The 13,782-nt window shown below is 40.7% G+C and overlaps 1 protein-coding gene and 1 long non-coding RNA gene across 7 annotated transcripts in view; one reads left to right on the top strand and one right to left on the bottom strand.

Moving 5' to 3' along the window:
- Nucleotides 1-11,466, top strand: part of LOC144312883 (uncharacterized) — a 30,307-nt gene extending 18,841 nt beyond the window's left edge. The window contains exons 2-5 of one of the 3 annotated variants that reach the window (XR_013378528.1): nt 8,427-8,640; nt 8,783-8,890; nt 9,876-9,964; nt 11,122-11,450. This is a non-coding gene — a long non-coding RNA (uncharacterized LOC144312883). Of the gene's footprint in view, nt 1-8,426; nt 8,641-8,782; nt 8,891-9,875 lie in introns of all 3 variants that reach the window. The other 2 variants (XR_013378529.1, XR_013378527.1) reach the window with 2 other exon arrangements.
- Nucleotides 1-13,782, bottom strand: part of LOC144312881 (uncharacterized) — a 105,556-nt gene that overhangs the window by 82,078 nt on the left and 9,696 nt on the right. The window contains exons 7-8 of one of the 4 annotated variants that reach the window (XM_077896013.1): nt 13,059-13,114; nt 10,117-11,636 (exon numbers count right to left, since the gene is read on the bottom strand). The exons of 2 other annotated variants lie outside the window; for them this stretch is intronic. In XM_077896013.1, coding sequence (XP_077752139.1) covers nt 13,065-13,114 — 50 coding nt within the window. In that variant the 3' untranslated portion in view covers nt 10,117-11,636; nt 13,059-13,064. Of the gene's footprint in view, nt 1-10,116; nt 11,637-13,058; nt 13,115-13,782 lie in introns of those variants that run through there. One more of the 4 variants, XM_077896014.1, reaches the window with a different exon arrangement.

Here is a 13,782-nt window from a genome sequence, read left to right as displayed (position 1 = left end):
TATTTCTTTTTGTTGCTGATTGCTGCAGCTAGGACTTCTAGTACTATGTTGAATAGCAGTGGTGAGAGTGGACATCCCTGTCTTGTTCCTGATCTTAGGGGAAAGACTCCTAGTGTTTCCCCATTGAGAATGACATTTGTTGTGGGCTTTTCATAGATGGCTTTTAAGATGTTGAGGAATGTTCCCTCTCTATCCCTAGTTCAATGCAATGTATTACATCATTTGTGTCTCTCTTTTTCTCTCAGTAGAGAGATTCTCTGGGAGAAAGAGAAAAGCAGCCACTGACATCCAGGAACTTGGCCTGATGCTTACAGCTGGGCCTCACTCACTACTGCTAATTGTTAGGAGCTGACCTGGCCCTTCCAGCTAAGACTCGGTTTTCTCCTGTTCAAACAAAACAATCTCACAGAATATCAACATGAGGCTCTATTTCTCTGTCACTATAAAGACCACTTCATAATTTTTTCTAAGCACAGGGCACTGCACAAACCACAGAAATATCAAATATCTTTTGGCTAATTTGACTGCTGCTTCCTCACAGCTTTATTTTCCTTCTAGTCTTTCCTTCTTCTAGAAAAGATTTATTAGGATACTCAATCATAGAATTTTCCCCATTTCCTGATAGCACCCATTCCAGAGTAAGCAAATCTCCATTTCCTTGACTTCTTCTCCAAAGTCACCAAACCACGGCATGAATCCTCTAAATCCCTTCAAACACCATTTTACCAACACACTACAGAGTTCTCCATGGTGTGAAGTATTCTTTGCAACGAACAATAAACCCAGCATGTTTGACTGACTAAACGTGAATTCCTAGTAGTCTTTTGGAGGGAAGGCATTAACAAACATGAACATTTTATGACAATACCATGTGAGGTGTGATTCAATTTTTTAAAATACAGATGCATATATGTATAAATATATGATTACATGTTTTATTATATATATGAGGACTTTTATTTTTTACTCTTGTTTAAATTTATGCATTTAACTAACATGTTTTTGTATTAATTTGAAATTACTTTTTTTAACTTATTCTTTTATATATTTTCCATTATAATTACTTTCCAGATATTTTAACAATTAGGAATTGTGTTTGATTGCAAGTAATACAGATGTCCCTGTCTATTTGGCCAAAGAAATGAAAAGTTCATCCTCTGGATGTAAAGCCCATGGGTAGAGTGTTGTAAGCAGAACTCTTAAGATATCCTCCAAGCTTTTCCCCTTCTGCTATGCATGCCTTTTTTTTTTTTTTTGTAAAGGTTTTTATTTATTCATAGAGACAGAGGGAGAGGGGGCAGAGACACAGGCAGAGGGAGAAGCAGGCTCTGTGCAGGAAGCTCGATGTGGGACTCGATCCCAGGTCCCCAGGATCACACCCCAGGCTGTAGGCAGCGTTAAACCGCTGGCCACCAGGGCTGCCCTACCCATGCCTTTTGAGTGTGGGCAAGACCTGTGAATATGATGGGAAGTCACTCACCTGATTAGGATACCATATGTGGCAAAGGTGAAAGAACTTTACCGATGTAATTAAGGTCCTAAATTGACTGTTTTTTGAGTTCCCCCAAAGGGAGATTATTCTGGGTCACCTGACTTCATCAAGCAAAAGCCTTTTAAAAAAGGAAGGGGCCTTTTTTAAAGAGAGAGATTCTTCTGCTGGCCTTGAAGAAGCTAACAGCCATATTGTGAACTAGAGAGATGGCCACATGGAGTTGTCCTGGACTACATGCTGAGAGTACTCCCTGGAGGACAGCTAGCATGAAAATGGAGACCTCAGTTCTACAACTGCAAGGAAATAAATTATGCCAATATCCTGAGTGATCCCAGAAGCAGATTCTTTCCCCAGTCAAGACTCTTGATGAAAATGCTGGCTGCACCTTGATTGAAACCTTGTGAGACCTAGAGCAAAGGACTTATGCCCAGACTCATGACCCAAGGGAACTATGAGATAATAAATGAGTGTTGTTTTAAGCTGATCAACTTGTGGTAATTTGCTATGCGGTAATAGATAATACAGCCCTTCAGAAATGATATGATGGCCTTAGAAAATAATCAGAGATCCACACAACCCTTCCAACTACTTGTTTTGTATAGCTTCTTCCTCAAGGTTATCTCTCAAATAGAAGATGGCTTCTGGAGCTCTGGCCACAGGTTCTAATCAAGGAGAGAAATCAGTAGGAGCAAGGGAGGTACATGCTAGTTGTCTGTGACCCTTTTAAGTAGTTTTCCCAGAAGACCTACACATAAACTTCCATTTCTGCCTTATTGGCCACTCCTATCTACAAGAGAGGCTAGGAAATCAAGTGTTTCAGCTGAAAATATCTAATAAGCAAGCAAACAAAAACAGAATTCTATTAGTAAGAAAGAAGATGGATAGAAGGGGCATGGACATTTGGTGAGCAAATAAGGGTCTTTTCCACAAAGAGAAAAACAAAGGAAAAAGCACATTTCCTGACATCAGTCTTTCAGTCTTTTTTTTTCTGCTTTGAAAGTTTGCTAGTAGGAGACAATTTTCTAAGCAGAATGCCTCTAGAAAGAAGCACAGAAGCATATGAAAAAGCAAGCTTCTAACCAGGGTACAAAGGAAGGTTTCTAATTAACACTAATGTTCTTGATCTTGCTTCATCTCTTCTGCCTCCAAATGCCTTACACCCTTCCCTGTCTTCAACAGTCATGTGTTCACCTACTGGTTTCATGTCCCATCCTGTGGAAAGATCCAAAAATGAGCTACTGCCTGATCCTTTCCTTGGTTCAGGTGATGTTTAAACCCCAAATCCAAAACATAAAGAGAAAGAAATCTTATATTTAAGGACTAACACATTTAAATCACTTCCCTTTACCCTTCTCCCTGCCTGCCTCACAGCAAAACCTGTGTGTTGCTGAATGATTAAAGGCAGAACCATCACGACTGCTTGAAGATCAGATACAACGGTCAGCTCACAGCTGCTGTGAAGGAAGAAGGAATGAGCTAGGACATGCTGGAGACCCATCCACAGTGGACAGAAAGAGGAAAGTGGCTAACCTATCTGGGAAGCCGTAAGCTGCAGCCAGGTATTGGAGGTTGTGCCCAAAGTGTATGAAAACTCAGACATAAATCAGGCTGACTCTAGCATCCACTGGGTGACAGAGCGGAGTGTTCAGGAATTTTGTTCCCGTGAACCAACCAGCCACTGACATCTGAGGAAGTTCAACCAAAGGCAGCAGGACTACAACAATCTGGTTGGGAGATCATTTAATAGTTCATTAAAGATCTTGAGAAAGCCAATGGTTTATAATAATGGTGTAGAAGTGGACTCTCTCCTAAAAAACTTAAGAGTTTTTAAAGATGGTAGAAAGACCTATACCTAAACAAGTATAAAATGACATCATAAAAAATTACCCTTGGGCAGCCCCAGTGGCCCAGAGGTTTAGTGCCGCCTTCAGCCCGGGGTGTGATCCTGGTGACCCGGGATGGAGTCCCATGTCGGGCTCCCTGCATGAAGCCTGCTTCTCCCTCTGCCTGTGTCTCTGCCTCTCTCTCTCTCTGTCTGTCATGAACAAATGAAAAAAATCTTTAAAGAAAAATTATCCTCAAAGTGCTAGAAACTAGAGAATTAATTTGACTCTGGGGAAAGCAGGATATTTGAGATGCTGTCTTTAGAGTGTATGCTGGGATCCCTAACACTGTTACTACAAGAGGACAGAAAAGTGCTGAAAATTATGGGATTAGATCAAAGGAAATTCAGGTTGGTGAAGATTTTATTCACTTATTTGACAGAGAGAGAGACAGAGAGAAAGAACACCCAAGCAGGTAGGGGGAGAAGCAGGCTTCCCACTGAGCAGAGAGCCTGATGTGGGGCTTGATCCCAGGAACCCAGGATCATGACCTGAGCCGAAGGCAGATGCTTAACGGACAGCCACCCAGGCGTCCCCAGATTAGTGTTCTTGAACAACAACTGACAAAACACTGGTCAGGCCAATGGTTAAGGTAAGTTTCTTCTTCTCTCCCTTCAAATGCCTTATTTTATGACATACAATGCTGTGCATTATTTGCCCTTTGCTCTATCACCTCACTGTAAAAAGTGTGTAACAATGATAATAATCATAAAAACAATAATAATAAAGGGTAAGGTGGGGTGCCTGGGTGTCCCAGTCAGTCAAACATCTGACTTCAGCTCAGCTCATGATCTTCCTAACTCCTCCAACCCTGTCAGACTCTGTACTCACCCTGGAGTCTGCTTATCCCTGTCCCTCTGCTCTTCCCCCTCCTTTTCCTCTCTCTCTTTCATAAATAAATAAAATCTTGAAGAAGAAGAAGAAGAAGAAGAAGAAGAAGAAGAAGAAGAAGAAGAAGAAGAAGAAAAAGAAAAAGAAGAGGAGGAGGAGGAGGAGGAGGAGGAGGAGGAAGGAGGAGGAGGAGAAGAAGAAGAAGACGGCAACACAGTACTCAGTTTCCTCCTTTCTTGGAATCTATTTCAATAGTTTTATTGAAGTATAATTGACATATGATAAACTGTACATATTTAAAGTGTATGATTTGGTATATATATTTGGTATATATATATATATATATATATATATATATATATATATATATAATATATATGTGAAACAATCCACTCAGTCAAGAAAATGAACTTCCAAAAGATACATCACTTCCAAGTTTCCTGAAGCCCCTTTGCAATCCCTCCCTGCTGCCTCTCCGTCACCAACCCGCATCCCCAAGCTCCAGTGGATCTGTCACTCTGCATTAATCTGTGTATTTCCTGGAATTTTATATAAATGGAATCATACAATGTGTCCATTTGTCAGACTTCCTTCTTCCATTCAGTTTATTTTGAGTTTCATCCGGGTGATAGCATGTGTCAATGGTTCATTTCTTTTCAGTGTTAAGTGGTATTTCATTGTATATCACTTGTTTTTAAGTCCATCTTTGTTGTTTCCTTTTTAACATCTTTTTTTCTTTCTTACTGTCAACACAGCATGCTTATTATACAAAACTTTCATAATCATACAAAAGGATAAAGAAACAGGGAAAAATCACCTACCAAAAGCTTCAGTATTTAAGTTAAAAAGAAACGAACAAAACTAAACAAAAATATCTGAAGATTAAAGAGCCTTTATGAGTATCAAGGAAGTAAATCTTTACCAGTTAGTTGGTGTACCTTGATAGAACCGAGGGATGCTATTTCAGCTGTGGTACCCTTCCTGAGAGCCCTGTAAACTGCACTGCTTAGGGCTAACCCGTTCAGTCTTCCAAAAGCTGTCATGTAACATGTTTTGCTTAAAGGTGCTTCAACGAGGAGAGATTATGAAATAAGGCAAGATGCTATGCTAAATCTAACAAACACAAGGGGCATACATTGAAAAGAAAAGTCCTGGAGATCCATAGGCTAATGACAACCAAGAATCTTTATAAATGGGTATTATCCCAAAGTTTATGGCATGAGCACAGAGAGGGAATGCATTTTTTTTCCATGGGAATGCAATTTTGATTCCTGTTGTGTTATCAGGAGTTTTTCTATTGTTGAATCACAATAATTTTCCTTTTGTTAACATTAAAAATCCTTATGTGTTCCCCATTGGCCAAGATATACACTCAGCAGCTGCTTCTTTTAGCCTAGCAAAGATCAACCTGACCTTGGCCAATCGGCTTGTACTTTGAAGAGTGTACTTTGTGAAACATGTGAGTAGAGAAGTATTCATGCTTGGCAGAATTTGCTGTCTCTTTTGCTCCGTATTTTACCATGATTAATCCCCATCCATCTCTGTGCTGCTGCTGCTACCAATGCTGTCAGTCTCATATTTCTTCTCTATAGCAGACGCCTTTCAAATGTTGTTGGATTCTGGCTGGGTGTGACCTTTTATGGGGTACTGCTGCCTCCTATCAGGCTTTTATGGGCCTCTTGGTTTGTGCACATGTGCAGACATTCTGACCCCATGACCTCCAGAATAGATTCTATGAGAACAACTGTATCTGACCTTTTCAACATTTTGGACACCCAAACTGTCTCAAGTGCTTGGGTGCGAAGAATGCTCCCTGGTGGTTTTGGCTTACATTCTTCTCACATCCGAAGAAACAGTCTAGGAGAACGTGAAGCCAGGTCAGAAATGCTAACATAACAGCAATGTTGCTGGCAGCCCTTCAAATAGCCTGTCATGAATTTGAGCATAAGGCAGCATTTTCACATCTTTCTGTTTGTATTGTGGTTTAAGTGAGCAGTCCTAAATATATGAATTACACCTTCCGGTATAATCCAATCTGTAGAAAAAGCAATGCTAACAAAAACTGTAGAATATTTTAAAGCCACTTTTAAAAACTCCTTCTCAGATCTAGTCTTTTCTCCTGAGTCCTGAATTCTGTTGTTAAATGAGCCTCTCTCTCTCTCTCTCTCTATATATATATATATACATATTTATTTATAGATAGATAGATATAGATATATAATTACATATATATAATTTTAATGTAGGAGTCCATTTTATGATAGTTCCAGCACTTTTGGTTTGCATGTTCTGTGCTGTAACAGCTTACCAACAGTGAGCTTACTTTAAGCATTCATTCTAGTATATATTTAAAGATGAATGCAACTTTTAAATCTTGCCAGGCTATTAAAAAAAAAAGAAAAACCCCTTAAATTGGAGTTTTAAAGTTTTAAATGCCAGATTAAAATAACTATATAAACTCTACTTTTTCCCAGTCTTCATCTACTTTCTCAACTTCCATCTACAACTCATAAGGATCTGGATTTTGCTCTTAAATGCAGTCTATCAGGATGAACTGGGTCACTGAGGCCTGTTCCTTTCCTTTGTTTCTCTTGACAGTGACTTCATTCTTCTCTTTCCTCATAAACTTTCTCTTTCTCTTCTCAAAATGGAAAACTTTTCTTCTCTTAGTCTAACACCTATTTTCCTCCTCTTTTTTGATGGTGGTTAAAGTCATGTACACTCAATTCTTCCTCTACCACCATATTCAAAAAGAGTGATTTTCCATCCACTCACCTTTACTTCCACTTTGAGATCCATACTCATGTTTCTTCCTCACTGCTGGCATAATTCAAAAGAATATATTTGACCTGGCACAGCACACTAAAGTCATGTCAGCAATTCTGCAATGGCCTGAGTACAGGATTATGGAGAGGCACATCATGTGACATTCGGGACAGCTAAATCAACATCTTGGGATTGGCAGGAATACACCATCAAGACCTAAAAGATGATTTTTATTTTTTCATACACCATACAAGAATCCAAAGCTATATAAAGTGCTTCTCATCACTATCACCAATGGTTTGTGTAGCTCATAAAAAGGAGAGTGTATAATAAATTCTAAGATGAGGCCAAGAAGATAAAATGGCATAGCACATTGTACCACATTCTGAAGTGAAATATAAAATAATTTGGGTCCTGATATTTAAGTGAAAGTCAGCAGGATGCTAGTTATGGGCAATAATATAATTTCTGATTTAGCATTACAGTTCAAGATGCAGCGATCTTTCTAGGCTGTTACATGTATCTAGGGAGTAGGGAACAGACTCTTAAAATATGGCAAAACATCAATTTAGCTACATTCAAGTGAGACCATACATCACATAATAATAGTTCAATGTTTTTACAACTAGATCAAACACTCTGATAGGAGAGTGGATAGCTACATATTTGTTACAATATGATTCTTATTATTATTACTATATTTTGATAATAAACCCTAACTAGCCATTATGGAAAGAAGTTTACACTTGCTCTTTTACTTTATATTAATTTCTTGTAAATTATGATGGGGTGATATTATCTTGTTATATTATTCAGTTAAATTAAGTTTAACATAGTAATATTTACATTTAAATAAAGAGGACACAATATCGTCAAAGCACAAAAGTTATTTAATAATTCCTTAAGCATTATTGATGACTTTTTCAGATTTTATTCCTTGCTGATATGACAGGATCAGATATTTCAGAAGAGTTAAATGATAAAATACAAATTTTAAGTGCACAACTAAGATAAAATGAGATTGTGCAAAACAGGAGAGTATTTACTCAGGGTATTAATCTGTACGACCTAGATATGTACCATCATCATATTTCATTGGATTTCTGTTCTCAAAGTTTTGGATTTTGTTCTCTATAGAAACACCTCTGAATATCAATTTTAAGCCTGCTAATTATTATTATTATTATTTTTTGGACAGAGGGTGTTATGTGTAGAAGAAATAGCATTTCAAACTTTGCTTTATAGCATTAACTTTTAAAAATGATGTTACATTAGCATATAATTATAACAAATTATACATAAAAGATGTGCTATACACTTTTGATATCTTTCATATAGATGTGAGATATAGACAATCTATAAATAAAGCCAGTTAAAATAGACCTGTATTACTATTATTATATTTTCACTAAAATTTTTTTTGATTTTCTTTTTTTGGATCGAATTTTGTACAGTGGAGGCACTGCAGATAGAAGTCAACAACAGACAACTGAGAAAAGGCACCAAGGTAATTGTTACGTCTTGGCTGGTGAACTCTTAAATCAACAAAGGAGCCCGTCTCTCTGCTAATCAGCCCAGGCGAGTCCCCCGCCTGACAGTGGAGCACAGAAGTGAATCTACGCTGCGGGGTTTCTCTCTTGTTTTCCAATTCAACGTTTGCAACACAAAGTGAGTAGAATAAACTTGAAAAAAAGCGGGGGGGGGGGGCAACTAATACTTTGAGGTGTCTATATTTTGAGGACGATATTAAGAATTAAACTATTCTCTAAGGGTTGTGGACTAATAAGTATACTGTCGTTTCCCGACGCAGGGGGAATGCTGTCCTTACAATTTTCTGGAATGTAGGCACTCGGAGAAAGTTGAGCCTCAGGAGCTGGCACGAAGAGGTGATGTGACCGGGTCTGAAGCAATTAAAATGGTACCTTGATTCTTTCATTTTTCACGAGTGCATTCATTTGGAGGGAAATCCGGGAGATTGAAGCGCGAGCGGAGAAGGGAGCGACCTGGAGCCTTAACCTTCCCCAGAGGGTTGCATCTCTGAGGCCACGGGCGGGGGCTGAGCGTTCTCTCTCCACTCTCGCCTTCAGCAGGTTGGGAGGTCCCCCAGCAGACGGCCCCCAGGTGGCCCGCGGGGACCCGTCCTCCTTTAAGGAGCGGAGCCGCGGGCGACAGGATTCACCTTTGCCTTCACGTCCCCACCTGGGCCCACCACCGCGCGTCGGAGGCCAGCCCGGGCTCTGGTCCCAAAGGCGGGTGGCAAGGAAATTCACACTAAGGACCTGAGCGGCCTCTCCAGGGGCTGCGCTCGCCAACCTGGGGAGCAGAGAGGTCTGCATGCAGCTGCTCTTGTCCTTAGGTCTGGGGGGAGTGAAGGCAAGGGGGTAGATCCAGTTCTATTTTTCCTCTTTTGTCAGTGGGAAGATGGAATCGAAGAATGCCCTTGAGCGCAGAACACTGGGGAGTGGGGGTGAAGGTCCCACTAGAGGGTTGGCCAATTGGAAACCCTGGAGGGACGACGAGGCCCAGGGGATCCGGAGGGGGCGGGGGTGGTGCGTCTCTTTGTTTCAGGCTTCTCTTATCCCGGGACCGGGCTAAGCTAAATTTCTAGAACCATATGTGCTTGAACACGGAAGGGTGTGGGTTCTAGGCAATACCAGGCACTTGATCGCAGGGGTCTGCGCCCGAAAAGAGCCACAGCACCGGAGTTCCGGGGCCCTGGCGGAGAGGCTACCTGGGGTGGGCAGGTTGCCCTGGGCGCCCGCCGCGCAGCTGCGCGGGGGGGGGGGGGGGGAGGGAAGGCGTTCCTAACCCTTTCCCGAGCAAGTCACTAACTCAGTTGAGCTGATCAAGTGGCATTCTTTCTGGAACGGGTCGTCTCCAGAGCCCCCTTTCTCGGTATTTAGCAGGTGGAGTAGCAGGGCCAATCCGTCTCTGAACCTGAAGTCTCACAAAATTGAGTAGTTTTCTTAACCGACTGGATCCGGAGGCGCAGGTAATTGTAAGCGCAAAGACGCCCAGAGCTCCATCCTCTCCATCACGTCCGTCCGAGGAGTAGAAGCAGACGGCAGTCTTCAAAATTCTCGCTAAAATCTCTCGAACTGATCAACCACTTACTAGGATTTGAAGATTTTTTTCTAGCCCCAAATCCACCTTCCCATCCTCCCTCAGAGTCTACTTGTAGATGCCACCAATGATTGCCCCTCCCCTTAAAAACAGCCCCTGCCCCACACATCTCTCAGCTACTCTAAACAGCCCTGACAGTTTAGCCGCTAGGTTAATTCATAGAAAGTAGCTATAACTCTTGACATCACCTCCGCAACCCACCCGAGGACTCCAGCCCAGGACACCTTGCTAGGAGGCTGATTTTTGAGCGCTGAATTCTGAGGCTAAGGGAAGGTTATTTGAGGCGTCCTGATAGATTTCCGGGCTTCCAATTCCCTCCCCCGCTTGGCTGGTAATTTTCTGCTGCTCCTCCTTCTCCTCCTCCTCCTCCTCTTGACCTCCTCCAAGGTACCTTCGCCTCCCCTCCTCCACTCGTTCCCAGTAAACCTCCAGCAGGCGGTGGAAATCAATCCTTTGGCGCTAAAGTCAGAGCTGCCCGTTGGACAAAATTGTAGTGGGGGACAGGGTGTCATTTCTTTCAGAAGGAATGTCATTTGATCAACTCGACTGAGTTAACTTGCTCCCGGTTTCCTGAGAGCTCGGGTGGGCCCGTTTTGCTAGATTCAGTGCAGATATGTTAGCTTTCAGGCTACTCGTCCAAGACTTGAGAGATAAAGGTTTCTCTCTTCTCCAGATTCCCAACTACTCCCATGAGAATCCGATACATTTAAGGAAAGCTTTGCCAGATGTAGGTTTCAGAGCGTCCTTGGGCCAGAACCTCCCAGTCAGCACATTGCATTCACTGGCTCCAACCTGGGCTCCACACAGAACTCCCAGCAAGTTAAAAATTACCTGTTCCTAATCACTGACAGTCCCAAAAACAAAAAAGAAACACTCTCCCCTTCCCTAAAAAAGGGGGGGAAGAAAAAGATTTAACCTGACATTACTAGCCACTTTTGTGCGATCATAGTATTTCCAGAAGCACAATTTTAAATGAAGGGTACAAATTTCTGTCCTCCACTGGTCGAACTCCTCCCTGCAATGAAGAGCGAACCTCACATTCTCAAGACCGATCTGAGGTTTGTGGCTTCCCCGCCGCCGGGAGCGTGGAATTCTATCTCGGCTGGTAACCGAGCAGCAGACCGCACAGGAACGCTGCCTCCCGGGCTGCCTCTGCCAGTAAAGAATATCCGGAACGTCGGTGACGGAAACAGCCACCTGAACCCAGAAACACACTTCAGCTTGCAGAAGAAGATACTTGCTAATTCATCCCCAGATTTGTTTCAACTGGTTAATAAAGCAATTGACACTCAAGGAAACCACATTTGCAGCAGGAGTCTTGGTCAATAAAATGAGAATCACAACTGAAGGGTGGTGGTTGTTGTGGTGGTTAACAACTGCCTTTATTATTATCATTGCTTTGTATTTTCTTAATGGACAATTAAAAGAGAGACAATCATTTCAAACCCAATGGTTCAAAATAAGATCTCTTCCCTTTTCCTCTGAAATTTGAGTGCAGATTCTCATGATTCATCCTCAGTAAGCCACCACCTATAAAACAACTGGAAGAGGGGCGAATTGGCTCTAAACACACACACCCTCATTCTCGGTGGAATATAAATGATTGGATATGATTTAAGATACTGGTTTATATAGCCTTATTCTACGTGAATAAGATTACACTGAAAAAGTAAAAATGAGAAGAGGAACAGAGTACATATACATATATTCCATACCTAACTTCTGAGGTGAATGTTGATTTTGACCTCCAAATTACATGTTTTTTGGATATCAGAAAATATATGATATATATATGTATATATATATATATATATATATATATAATTTTTTTTCATGGAAACTGACAGCCCAATTATTATACTACTCTTTCAAACCTGATTCTGATGTAGGCTAAAGAGAGTTTCACCTCCCTGGGAAGAAGTTCCCAAAGAAATCCATTTTTCAGAGACAGCTGATCAAAACCCTCTTTCCTTCCCAATCTTGGTTATTGAGGAAGGAAAAAGCTTTTTCCTTTTCTGTACATAATTTCATAAAGAACGGACTTAAAAATTCCTTATAAATAAAGGAAGGGTACAAATTTCTGTCCTCCACTGGTCGAACTCGGGAATAGATACTTTCTAAATGTGTGATTAACACTTTTCAATTGCAATTAAAACCTATTTAGATTTTTGAAAAGTAGCCTGAGAACATATTTGTTCAGGATTCTGTATCTGGCATTAAGTTTGATGTGGAATGTTCAAATTTTAAAGCAGAGAACGTAACAGCACACAAATACTTGGGCTAAAGAGCCCACCAGGAGTTTTAAGTGTAATAACTGTATTTTGGAAGGTGCGTACAAGTGCACGTGGGCAGACACCGCAGACTCAAGAGGAACTTACTAAATCTCAGCATACCTTTTATATTCAAAGACACTGTGAAGTATATTGAGGTGTCCTGGAGGTAATCGGAACTATACTTAGAAACTACTAATATTCTTCTTCTCTCATTAATAGAGGAGCTCACAGCAGGGGATTCACACAACTGCTGTTCTGAAAGATGTATTTTTGACCTAACAGAACGTGTAAAGGTCAAAATAAGTCCATTTTTGTCAGGAGAAGGGAGAGGGTCTAATCTCCCCTTCGAACACAAGAGGTCGCTCCTGTGATCAAGTACTGGGGGAAAATATTGCTAATCACATTTTGTTGTGTTCTATAAAAACATTACACATTTTTTTTTTTACTGATATATTCGATGTGTTAAATGCACATGTAGCAATCAGCTAAGGAAAGAGGAGAATAATCTGTGGTCATATCTGAACTTTCAGGTGAAGTGAAAAAATGACTGCTCCCCTAACTTGGATTCTGATGCAAAATGTATTAGCAGTAGACACAGAACTTCAGAGCACATCCATCATGGAACAATATATTATTGGGTTCCTTCTAATTTCTCCCTTTATCAGAGAGTGTCTTCTGCATGAGCTTTACCTCTTATCAGCTTAGGAACTTATCAAGAAAATTCTTGGTTACAATAACAATGAAGGCTGAAAAAGAAGGAAAAAAAAATTGTCTTCACCATTACGATGAAATTACCCATGAGTAAAGGTTTTCCTCCAAGCCACATGCCAGCTTTTCTATTTGGAATTGCTACCATCAAGGGCAGTAATTCTTAGGAATAGGTTATTAGTTTAGGAAGTTAAAATATCACACTGTGTATGTGACTGATTTGAAGGAGTATGGATAGTGAGGGCGTTTTGTGGATCTCAAATATGTCATCAGGCTTCTGGCAGCTTCTGTTTAATTCCATGTTATAAAGGTGGCGTAAGGGAATATGATTGGCTAAAATCCTCTATTTACTTTCCGGCATTATAATGGTATCTTTAAAAAAAAAAAAAAAACTAGAGTCAACTTCATTATCTATAAGGGAAACATGCCCTTATACCGGGAAGACTTGCTTCGTGTTTTGATTACCAGGATCAGCTTTGCAAAAGCAGCCTGACAAAGGGCTCCATGCATGTAATACCGGGAGGCTAGAAACTTTAAAGAAAACAGATTTTTAAACAAAAAAAAAATTGATACATTTATCCACCTATGTGTCTATTCCAACTTTCAATTTTAGACACACACACACACTGATATAACTTATAATAAAAACAGAAGGCATGAGATCCAGTTAAACTCTTCCTTGAGAGAAAACAAAATGAAACAGATA

This window comes from Canis aureus, chromosome 4 (genome assembly GCF_053574225.1).
Source record: "Canis aureus isolate CA01 chromosome 4, VMU_Caureus_v.1.0, whole genome shotgun sequence".
In the NCBI taxonomy this organism is placed as follows: domain Eukaryota; kingdom Metazoa; phylum Chordata; class Mammalia; order Carnivora; family Canidae; genus Canis; species Canis aureus.
The sequence above is the reverse complement of the archived record's forward strand: the minus strand, read 5'-3'. Positions and strand labels throughout refer to the sequence as shown.